The sequence below is a fragment of the Martes martes genome (genome assembly GCF_963455335.1).
Source record: "Martes martes genome assembly, chromosome: 3".
NCBI classification, from domain to species: domain Eukaryota; kingdom Metazoa; phylum Chordata; class Mammalia; order Carnivora; family Mustelidae; genus Martes; species Martes martes.
The window spans coordinates 181553797-181566476 of record NC_137890.1 but is presented as its reverse complement, the minus strand read 5'-3'; the positions used below and the strand labels follow the sequence as shown (position 1 = coordinate 181566476).

Here is a 12680-nt window from a genome sequence, read left to right as displayed (position 1 = left end):
TGGTGTTAGGAAAACTGGATATTCATATGCAAAAGAATGAAAATGGGTCCTTATCTTACACCACTCACAAAAGTTAACTTGGAATGAAGATTTAAATGTAAGCCCTGAATTATATAACTCCTAGAAGAAAACATGAGGAGGAGAAGAAGTGCTTACATTTGGCTTGGCAATGACACCAGAAACACAAGCAGTAAAAGCAAAAATAAACAAGTGGGACTTTATCCAACTAAAAAGCTTCTCCACAGCAAGAAAAACCATCAACAAAGTGAAAAGGCAGTCTATAGGGTGGAAGAAAATACTAGTGAATCAAATATCTGAGAGGGGATTAATACCTAAAATATGTAAGGAAATCATACAACATAGCAAAAAAAAAAATCCAATTAAAAAATGAACAAGAGGGGCGCCTGGGTGGCTCAGTGGGTTAAGCCGCTGCCTTCGGCTCAGGTCATGATCTCAGGGTCCTGGGATCGAGTCCCGCATCGGGCTCTCTGCTCAGCAGGGAGCCTGCTTCCCTCTCTCTCTCTCTTTGCCTGCCTATCTGCCTACTTGTGATCTCTCTCTGTCAAATAAATAAATAAATAAATCTTTAAAAAAAAAAAAAAATGAACAAGATACTAGACACATCACTGGGAGCAAGGGAAACAAAAGCAAAAATGAACTATTGGGACTTCATCAAGATAAAAAACCTCTGTATAGCAAAGGAAACAATCAACAAAACTAAAAGGCGGCCTATGAAATAGAAGAACATATTTGCAAATGAGGGTTAGTATCCAGAATCTGTAGGGAACTTATTAAATTCAACACCCAAAAACAAATAATCCAGTTAAGAAATGGGCAGAAGACATGAATAGGTAATTCTCGAAAGAAGACATCCAGATGGCTAAAAGGTACTCAACATCACTCATCATCAGGGAAATACAAATCAAAACCATAATGAGATACCACCTCACACCTGTCAGAATGGCTAAAATTAACAATGCAGGAAACAGCAGGTATTGGCAAGGCTGCAGAGAAACAGGAATCCTTTTGCATTGTTGGTGGGAATGCAAACAGGTGCAGCCACTCTGGAGAACAGTATGGCAATTCCTAAAAAAGCTAAAAATTCCTAAATTCCTACTTAGGAATGTATGGCAGTTCTTAAAAAAAACTACCTTATGACCCAACAATTGTACTTCTAGGTATTTACCCAAAGGATACAGAAATAAAGATTTGAAAGGGTACATGCATACCAATGCTTATAGCATCAATATCAACAATAGCCAAACCATAGAAGGAGCCCAAATGCCCATCAACTGATGAATGGATGAAGAAGATAGTGGAATACTATTCAACCATCAAAAAATGAAATTTTGCGATTTGTGATGACGTGGTTGGAGCCAGAGTTTATTATGCCAAGTGAAATAAGTCCATCAGAGAAAGAAAAATACCAAATGATTTCACTCATATGTGGAATTTAAGGAAAAAAAAACGGATGAACTTTCAGGAGGGGGAAAGAAAAGAGACGGGAAAACAAATCATGAGAGACTCTTCGCTTAGAGAACAAACTCTGAGGGGTTGATGGAGGGAGGTGGGTAGGGGATGGGATATGTGGGTGATGGATATTAAGGAGGCCACATGTTATGATGAGCACTGGGTGTTGCATGTAAATGATGAACCACTGAACTCAACTCCTGAAACCAGTATTGAACTGTATGTCAACTAACTAAAATTTAAAAAAAAAAAAAAAAAAAAGCAAAGGGCATGAATAGATATATTTGCAAAGAAGACATACAAATAACCAGTAGGTAGTTGACAAGGTGCTCCACATCTCTAATCATAAGGGAAATGTAAATCAAAACCAGAAGGAGATAACACTTCACACCTGATAAGGTGGCTATTGCCAAAAAGACAGTAACAAGTGGTGGTGAAGATATGGCGAAAGGGAAACCCTTGTGCATTGTTGCTGGGAATGCAAATTAGATGGCCACTGTGGAAAACAGTATGGAGGTTCCTCCAAAAAATTAAAAATAGAACTCTAATATATGCCAACAATCCATCACTAGATACATATCCAAAGAAAATGAAATCACTATCTTGAAGAGTTTTCTGCATCCCTGTGTTCATTGCAGCATCATTTATAATAGCCAAGGTGTACATACAACCTGAATGTCTGCTGATGGATGAGTGGATAATGATGAGGTGTTTTATATGAATATTATTCAGCCATTTGTAACAGAAGAACCTGCAGGGCGTTATTCTGCTAAGTGAAATAAGTCAGAGAAGGACACATACTCTATGGTCTCACTTATAGGTGAAATTAAAAAAACCAACCTCTTAGAAACAGTAGATTGGTAGTTGCTGGGGCTGGGGGCAGAGGGCAAATGAGTGAAGGTAGCCAAAGTATACAAGCTTCCACTTATAAGATGAATAAGTTCTGGGGATCTAAAGCGCAACATGGTGACTATAGTTAATACTACTATGTACGTGAAAGTTGCTTAGAGAGCAGATCTTAAAAGTTTTCACCACTAAAGGAAAATGGTAACTATGTGAAGTGATGGATGTTAACTAACCTTATTGTGGTAATTATTTTGTGGTATATAAGTATATCAGGTTATCATGTTGTAAATTAAATTTATATGCTGTTTTATGGCAGTTATATCACTGTAAAGCTAGAAAAAAATAAAGGATATCTTGTTGGCCGTGAGAAAAATAAAAATGAAACAATTATTATCTAACTGTCACTCACAGTCTCTTTGGGTATCTCTGGAATTTAATTTTAAATTTTTTTTTTTCCCACCATAGATCCTGCTATTAATTTCAAAGATTTGTTGTCTGTGGTATATATATCTCACAGAACACATATAAATGTCAGAGTGGTTATCTGCAGAAAGGTTAGTAAACTTTTAAGATGTACTTTAAAAATGACAGTATTATTATATTGTGAATAATTTTGATGAATAATTTTATATTCATGATGAATATATTAATGAATAAATTTATATTGAGTATTTTACACTGAGTGTGCGTTTTAATTTCTGTTATTTTATAAATGACACAATTTTATAAATAAGTAATTTTCTTTTTTGAGGTGAATTAACTTCATTGTAATTAAAAAATCAGCATAAAAATGTGTTCGTAGCTTTACATGGTCTCCTGGAAATATTCTCTTTCCACAGTAAAAAAAAATTAGTACAAGAGAATAGTTTTTTTGTCAGGAAACTTCAACGATTATGATCATTTCTAATTCATATATCATATTTTAGAATTTCTGAATCTTGAACTTTGTGGAAAATCAACAGTGACTTGCCTTCAATGCCTGCCTTTAAATGAGTCAAGAAATAGTTATTCTGTGTGCTTCTTCCTGATTATGGCTGCCTCTCTCTTCCACTAGTAGTCACTGACCTAGTATTTAATTTGCTTCCTTGCTTTTCTTTTTACTTTTACTCCCTAATTATGTTATTGTATTTTTCCATCAGTAAGTCTGGATATATATCTTTTTCTTTAACAGCTATGTATAGTTTTTATTCTGTGGCTATTGTATAAAGTATTACCTGGTTCCCTATTCATGGATGTTTAGGTTGTCTCCTGTTTCTCTGTGTAAAATTTCTGTTAAGAACTTTTTTACATATATTTTTACCTGGTTTTGATAGTACATCTTTGAGACATAATCCATGAAATGGAATTGCTGTGTCAGAGTGTACTCGTATTCCACATTTTGATGGATTCTGGCATAGTGTTCTTGAAGCAGGTCATAGAGATTGATTCTTTCCTTTCAGTTTGAAAACAGCTTTCAATGCAGCCTAGTTTTTATCCATTACATGCATATAAAGTAGCCATAAAATAAGTCTTATTTTATGGAAATTTTAAAATCATGAAAATTTCTTTCCTACGAAAAAAATGGATATTCTGCATCAGTAAAGTAATGGTAGCTCACTGACAGCATTAGTGAGGAAAGGAACTTCACATTATTGTGACGCATTGTGACATGCTGCTTTCTGTATCAGCATCAGCATGAATTAGAGCCATTGATTCTGAAGTCCCTACCAACATTATTCATCTCCTATGACACTTGTCAGAGTTAGAGATAAATGAGATTTTCTAAATACTGGGAGCAAAAATTTTTTTCATCTACATAGAAGTTTACTGGCTTTGTGATAAAAATGTTTGAAAGATCTTAACTGGGTATCTGACAGTGTTTAAGAATTTGTTGTAATCTAAAAAATGTGGAATCAGTTGTATAGTAGAGATCATACATATTGGCATGTCAGTGTTTCTTCTTTAATTTCAGTTTCTTTTTACAGCTAAATAGTGGCATCCATCTTGTTAGAATTAGTGTTTGTACAATATAGAGTTAATGGAAAAAATATGTTTTTGCAAAAGCAACCATTAACTTTGCCTGTAAAAAAAAATGAGCCAAGGAAACATTCTTGGGATATCTAGATTCTATTAAAGTGTCAGTGTGTCATCTTTACTACTCCCTTAACCCTAGGGCCAGAAGAGGGTCTGGTACATAGTACATATTCAGTATTTGCTAAATAAATGTAGTAGGCTCATGGCAAATATTTAGTCGAGAGGATATAGCTTTATTACATTTTATATATACCTTCATTCTAGTTATATTTTCTCTCTGACCAAATTAAAAACATGAGTATGTTGACATGTGGAGGATCATTTTTTCCCTTTTTTATCTTTCAGCAAATATTTAAGTACTATGTACAATGAGTAATATGCAGATTAGTTAAAAACACAGTGTGTACCTACAGATAGTTTGTAATCCAGTTAAGAACATAATCTTGTGAAAGTATATCTTCCCACAGTTTCTCATTAAATTACTTTGTCACTAAAATAACAGAAAAGGAACTGTTTTTGATGTGAAGTACTGTGTACTTTTTGATGAATTTTGTATTCTTAATCTTTGCAGATTTTACAGATTTTGCAGTCCCAGCCAGATGCAGCACATCAAATATCTCAACAAGTGGGTTGGCAAGACACTTTAATTAGGCTTTTTTTAAAAACAAATTTTGAAAATGGAAATACTCCTCGTAAGCACAGTAGGGCTGTTTCAGTAAAAGACAGTGATAAAAATTTATCAGCTGAAGATACTAAGAACTTTGATGAAAAGATTGATGAGGAAAAAGTCAACTCTTTTGCCTCAGCCAATGTGTCTTCAGATCAGTGGAGTTTAGAGGATGGACACTCTCTAGACTCAAACACACCATTATTTCAAGAAGATAGTTCTGTGGGAGAATTATCTTTCAGATCAGAGAATCAAGAAGAATTCTGGAATAATAACCCTTCACATCTGAGTTTAGATCTCAGTGGAATAGACTCATGTGAACTGAGCGACAGTGGAAGTCACATGCCAGACAGCCTGCCTAGCACGCCCTCCCCGATAGAATCTACCAAATCATTTTCTGTGCAGTCTGACAAAGAGAGCGGTGTCATAAATGATCCTGGGTTTGGTGATGACTTCTCTTTACTTGAAAGCCAAGAGGTAAAATTCCTTATGTGTCCAAATGCTATTTTTATTTTCACATGTCTGTTATATACTTCTAATCCTTAGAAGTATGTAATTGTTAACAATTCCATATTCTATTCATGTTCAGAGTCTCATGATCTAAGATTTTGGAAGCCTGGAAGTCACTGAATTGTATCTTGAGAAAAGCAGGTGTTTTAGTCATCCTCGTATCTCTAGGGCCTACTTAGCAAAGTTTCGGGTTCATCAAGACACTTTAAAAATATGTTAAATGATTACAGTCAGTATACGTGATGGTTCTTTCTATGTGCTTTTAACACCACCTCCTTCCAATAATTTAATATTAGTTCATCTTTTTTCTAGAGATGTGAGGAGGAGCTTCTTCAATTACTGACAAATATTTTGAACTATGTAATGTGTAAGGGATTAGAAAAGTCTGATGATAGTACTTGGATTGAACGGGGACAAGTGTTTTCAGCACTAAGTAAGCCAGGAATATCCAGTGAACTACTTCGACCATCAGATGAAATAAAATTAATGTAAGCATTCAGTTGGTGATTTACTCTTTCCTTTGGAGTGGATGGGAGTCTAAAATAATACTTTTTATTGAACATTTATTCAGGATTCAGTGGGTTTAGTGAGAGAAAAGGAAAAACTTCGTGCTCAGCCCCTCTTCCTCTCTGTTGCCATTTTAATGGAATCTAGAGAGAAATCCAAAGGTGTGAGGAGATTTAAATCTTTAGTTTGGGCTTCAGTAATATATAGTCCTTATTGTTTAAATTAGTTTTTGTAACATGTAAACATTTGCTGTATTGTGTTCTGCAGTCTTGTCCATGTTTGAGAGTTTCCATGCTGAGGGAACCAAGTAGTGTTTTCATAAAAATTACTTCTGTAAAGCACTTAGAGTTCTCTGCAGGGCTAGACCTTCTGCAAGACCTATAAGGCTTTTTTTTCTTACCTTCCCAGTTTCCAACTTTAAACTTTTAAGTACCTACTAGAGACTGGAATTTGAATTATTTCAATAACTTTTTTATAATTAAATAGATAACTTTTACTTTGCCTTTTATATTAAGTTTATTAAAGATAGGTACTTTAGAGATTAAAAAGCTGCTTCATTGTTATTAAATATCTTCTGATCCTTTCCAGTGATAGTGTATCTTTAAAGACATAATAATGAATAACGGGGTTTTTTTTCATGTTTTACTATTTTTCTAAACTTAAAATGATTTTAAGAGGATTTTGTTTTGCACTTAGTTTGCTACAGAACATGTTAGAATGGACAGTCACAGAAAACAGAGAATCAAAAATGAATCCAGTAACTGCTGAAAATGCCTTCCGACTCATCTTGATCATACAGGACTTTCTGCAGTCAGAGGGGCTTGTTAATTCAAACATGTGGACTGAGAAGGTGCAGTAATAACTCCTTGATATTATTTTTCTGGTAGTCAAGGACTTTATTCAACAAAAAAATTTTGTGCCCTCTTTTTTTTTTTTTAAGATTTTATTTATTTATTTGACAGAGATCATAGGTAGGCAGAGAGGCAGGCAGAGAGAGAAAGGGGTGGGTGAAGCAGGCTTCCTGCTGAGCAGAGAGCCCGATGCTGGGCTTGATCCCAGGACCCTGAGATCATGACCTGAGCTGAAAGCAGAGGCTTAACCCACTGAGCCATCCAGGTGCCCCTGTACCCTCTCTTTTTAGAGCATTAATATTTAGTCAGATACAGTGAACATGGATAAAATGTGATAATTAACTTTGTTAGCTATTACTAGGATAGTTCTTTTACCAATTGAACATTAAGCTAGTTTTGAAATATTTATGATGTGTATTACTTTGGGGAAAACTCATCAGTAGATTTTAAGACAATGTTTTTGTTTCTCAATTTTTCCCTTGTGATAGCTTTTAGACGATCTGATGCTGCTCTTCGATGGTCTGTCAGTTTGGTATTCTGAAGGTCAAGTATGGGCAAAACTTTCTCGAATCCAAATCCAGTTGCTTCTAGGATTCATTGGAAGGGGAAATTTGCAGGTTTGTGTTATTTTCTATACTTTGCATGCAGTATAGGAGTTATTTGTGTACTACTAAATGATAATAAATTTTCAGTATTTTTATTTTTTTAATAGTTCCAAAAATATCCATGATTTCCCTCGAGTTTCAGTTTTGTTAATCAGAAAGAGGCTTCAGAGGCAGCTCATTGATTGTTTCTTCCTGATGTATATGACTCTGTAATTTTAAGTTTTCCTTTTAAAGGATTTATACTTGACCCTTTTTATTTTCTTTTGATAATTAGAATTTTAAGTACTTGGTAGGGATAGGTATGGTTTCTAATATATATAAACTGGCCATAATGATGAGAATATGGAGAGATTAAAGTTCTATAAGGTTGCTATATTTTTTAAAGGCCATAGTTTTCAATAGATTTTTTTTTTCTAATTGTAAAAGTAACATGTGCTCATTATGGAAAATACACAAAAACAAAAAGAGAAGAAAATAAATCCATCATCCCATAGCCCGAGAAGAAATAACTATCAGTATTTTTCTATGTGTATATTTTTTTCAGATGATTGAAATTTTCACATATTTTGATAATATGATAATATGAGTAGTACTTCGTTACTAACTTTTTAAAAATAGGGGTTTTTTTTCTTAATCATAAAAGTGACATACTCATTGTAGAAACATGGAAAATGCAGAAAAGCTAGATAAATAGGAAGGTGGGCTTTCTGATACATGGATGGTGGAAGCTTGAATTGTGCAGCCATTCAAATGCAATTGGAAAATATATGAATTGGGTACTTTTAAAAAATGATCACACTCTTATACTCAGATAATAATCCAAAATTCCAGACATTTGTGCACATAGATGTTCATGGTAGTCTATTTTTCTCTACCTAGAAGTAAGATGAGGATAGCTTTTGGGGCTTTTTTCAGTAATACTAGCTTGGTGGCTGTTAAAGCAGCAGCAGCCAGTATGCCAGATAGTTATTTTAGATGTGAGGACTCTTTTTTTTTCCTTTTCCACTTCTAGTCACCCTTAGTGTTTATCTTTGATGAAATTTCCATAAATAAAATACCTGTTTAATTTGTCCACCATTAAATATCCAGTGTCTCTCCTATAGTAGAGCTCTATAAGTACTTGTTAAATAAAGATTCAAATGGGCATACGCACCCCCATGTTTATAACAGCAATGTTTTTAATAGTCAAAATGTGGAAAGAGCTCAGATGTGCATCAACAGATGAATAGATAAAGATGATGTGGTATATATGTATGTGTAATACACACACACACACACACATGCACAGACACAATGGAATATTACTCAGCCACCAAAAAGAATGAAGTCTTGCCATTTGCTATGAAGTGGATGGAACTAGAAGGTATTATGTTAAGCAAAATATGTCAATCAGAGAAAGACAAATACCATATGATTTTACTTATATATGAAATTTAAGAAACAAAACAGAAACATAGGGGAAGGGAAGGAAACATAAAATAAGATGATAATAGAGAGGGAGGCAAACCATAAGAGACTCTTAACTATAAGAAACAAACCGAGAGTTGCTGGAGGGGAAGTGGGGGAGGGATGGAGTAATTGGGTGATGGGCATTAAGGAGGGCACTTGAAGTGATGAACACTGGGTGTTGTATGCAACTGATGAATCACTAAATTCTAACTCTGAAACTAATAATATACTATATGGTAATTAAATTGAACTTAAATTTTAAAAAACCTGAAGGCAAAACATAAATAGAGTACATAACCTATAGGTAAGATACCTTATTTACCAGTAGTTAGTAACCTAAAACATTTTTTACTAGCTAGTTGTTTAATTTTTTTCTCTTGGGAATAAAAACATAAAAGGCTGGGAAAGCAACTTCTTCCCTTAAAGGGATTATAATAGAGCTTCTTTGCCAATCTGGCTACAAACTTGTTTTGTTTCACTCATACTTATTGGTTAATTGCCTCTATATAAGCATTATATTGACATAAATGTCAGCATTTCCTAGCTTGTCTCTAAAGCAGGATTAGGTGGTTGTTGATTTATTTAGTGCAGCATGTGGTCTCCATTTTGTCCCTGGTTAACTCAACCAGTGATGAGAATATGAAATCACCTGGAGGAGCTTTTTTAAAAATAACCTTTGTGGATCATCATCCTTAGTAATTATATCAGAATGGAGGAACTAGGGCATTGGTATTTTTTGTAATTTCTCAGGTGACTCTAATCCAGTACTCTTTATAGTGGAGGTAGGGGGGAGTCGTATGTATCACACTACTTATGTAGTGTGTGTGTGTATATCCAAAATTAAGACAGTGGTCAAATAAGTTATCTTGTATTCATTACAAGTATCTTTATAATTTTAAATAAATACATAAGTATATGGTTTATTTGATAATAAGTTAAAAACAAAGCACTAGATATTTAACTTTAATTAAAATAAACAGTATTTTTAAAAAGATATAGCAAAAAAGCCCAGAATTGCTAGTATTGGAATTTCCTATGTGATGAGATTTTATATCCTTTTTTCTTATATTTGTTGTTCTCTATTATAATTAAGTTGTTTTAGTCGCATTCAAAGACTAAAATGAAGGATTTGCAAAAGTCTGAGGAGAGTATAAAAGTTTCACCAGTAGAAGCTTAAGTTAAAAGGAGAAAAGTTAAAGTCTTGAGCCATCTTAGATATTGTTTCCTCCAGTGCTATTTGCCTTTTTAAGGCTTGTGTGGAAAGACTGCTTAAGGTCTCTTATTGTCTTGGCCTGCAAAGACCTGTGCATACAGCTCAGACTGCATTTGAAACAAGTACAATCATAAAATGATGTCAGATTCTGATAACTTTCCTCTTTTCTCTTGCTTTTCTTCATTTTGAAAGTAATAAGATCCAACATTGTAATATATAGTATTAAGTGAGAAGGAGATAGTTTATATCATTTGTCTTACCATGGTTATACGGCTTAGATCTAGTCTGGACAGAAGGAGACCCCATTTATGACCTAATTTACCTTCCTGTGTTAGGGTTAAGAACAATGTTTAATGGGAATATGGAGCATTCCTTTGCCTGGGCTTATTAGTACATGTATTTTCCTTGGGAAGTTTAAGGGTAGTGACATTTCTGTCAAGGACTCAGTCTCTCTTGTACCTATGCTTTATGTATCATAATGCTTTGATTCCAAATAACAGAAGCATCAACCCAAACTGACTGAGTTTAGGAGATTTATTGGCTCATATAATAGCAAATTCTGTAGTTCAGTTTAAGGCATGATTTAATCAAGGATTCTGTTCCATTTATTTGCTGTTTTCACAGCACTCTTTTCCCTCATGAGTCAGCTTGTCTTAAGCTGGCTGCCCTTGTCACAAAATGTCTGCCAATAGCATTTGGTGCTACATGCTTCCTCATTTATATCAGATAAAAAGAGTGTTTCTGGAGCACCTGCGTGGTTGAGTTGGTTATGTATCTGCCTTGGCTCAGGTCACGATCTCAGAATTCTGGGATAGAGCCCCTGGTCAGCAGGGAGTCTGCTTCTCCCTCTCCCTTTGCCCCGTCCTCGCCCCCTCCCCGCTCATGCTTTCTCTCTCAAATAAATAAATAGAATCTTCAAAAAAGAGAGAGAGAGTCCTTCTTTCTACCGTCACTGTTGGTAGACAGTTCTTCATGGATCTCTTGTGTTTCTCTGTATCTTATAAATAGAGGCACTAGATGTTTTCATTATGAACTACCTTTTTGAGGATGCAGATATAGTCAACAACTTTGGAAGACCAAGATTCTGTCTCCCTCCAGAGCAAAAGGAAGCTTTGTTTACTGCCCAGTATAATAAAGATAGTGTCTCCCTCCAAGGAAAAGTTCAGGCTAATTTACTGCCTGGTATAGAAGATTTAGGTTCCTTATGTTTGGGTTTCCTCCCCTATACTGCAGCCACTGCTGTGCATCCATCATCTAGTCCTGTTCATCTCTCCCCATGGGAATAGCAGTTCAGGGAACCAGGTTAAACACTGATAATCTGGCTGTTGAGATTGCTCTAAGTCTTTGTCTCTGAACTGGGAGTCTCATGTCTTCTGCCAGCATCTAAGAAACTGTGGCAGACTAATTTGTTAGCTTGGAGGTTAGGCAAAGTCTGAAACCCTTCACAGTGCTTGACAGTTTTTATGTAAAAGTTCTGAACTTGAACTGATAAGGCCATCCCCAAATGAATCCCTGTGACTCAAACAGCAACATGAGTTGACTGAAAGATCAGTTACCTGAGCCACTCACTGTGGAAGGTGGTTGGATATTCTGTTTGATTTATATCGTTTAAGACCTATTGTTGGAACTAGAGATGGAATCATTCCCCTATCCTTGCAGACTATAAGAAGGAGTAGAATGGATGTTGGGGTGATTAATTATCCACTCCACCTTTTCTGTATGTTCTGCTTTTGTAATTATGATTTTGAAAAAAAACAAAACTTCAGGAAGAGCCAGAGAACTTTTGCTAAATGTCTGCTTTATTCTGTTCTTTCTCACCTATATGGTTCCTCAGGTTTGTGCAATGGCGTCAGCTAAGCTAAACACCCTTCTTCAAACCAAAGTGATTGAAAATCAGGATGAAGCATGTTACATTTTAGGGAAGCTGGAACATGTTCTAAGTCAGTCAATTAAGGAACAGACTGAAATCTACTCATTTCTGATTCCCCTGGTCCGTACCCTGGTTTCCAAAATCTATGAACTTCTCTTCATGAACTTGCACCTGCCTTCTTTACCTTTTACCAATGGTAGCTCTTCATTTTTTGAAGATTTTCAAGAATATTGCAGTTCAAATGAATGGCAAGTTTACATCGAAAAATATGTAAGTTTTAATCTATTTTGAGTGATATTTTTCTAAGTTGTCATTTTTATAGAAGTCTGTGTTAAATTTTCTGTGTATATATATGTATATTTACAAGATCGTGCCTTACATGAAGCAGTATGAAACCCATACATTTTATGAGGGTCATGAGGACATGGCACTTTATTGGAAGAATTGTTATGAAGCCTTAATGGTGAATATGCATAAACGAGACCGGGAAGGAGGAGAAAGCAAGCTTAAGTTTCAGGTAAAAATTATTAAATGTTTTTCGTATCTAGTTTTTTATGTTGATTTCAAGCATTTAATATTCAGATAAGAGTAAACATGTCTGAACTCTGAAAACAAATAGTATTTCCTGTTGTTTGAAAATTATTTCAGAATTGAGGGTGGTGGGTAGCTCATTCGGTTA

The 12680-nt window shown here is 34.9% G+C and overlaps 1 protein-coding gene across 1 annotated transcript in view; it reads left to right on the top strand.

Annotated features, from left to right (window-relative positions):
- NBEAL1 (neurobeachin like 1) overlaps positions 1-12680 on the top strand; it is a 195557-nt gene that overhangs the window by 100542 nt on the left and 82335 nt on the right. The window contains exons 26-32 of the mRNA XM_080798670.1: positions 2782-2870; positions 4901-5473; positions 5819-5994; positions 6710-6863; positions 7353-7481; positions 11966-12271; positions 12369-12518. Coding sequence (XP_080654796.1) covers positions 2782-2870; positions 4901-5473; positions 5819-5994; positions 6710-6863; positions 7353-7481; positions 11966-12271; positions 12369-12518 — 1577 coding nt within the window. The remainder of the gene's footprint in view (positions 1-2781; positions 2871-4900; positions 5474-5818; positions 5995-6709; positions 6864-7352; positions 7482-11965; positions 12272-12368; positions 12519-12680) is intronic.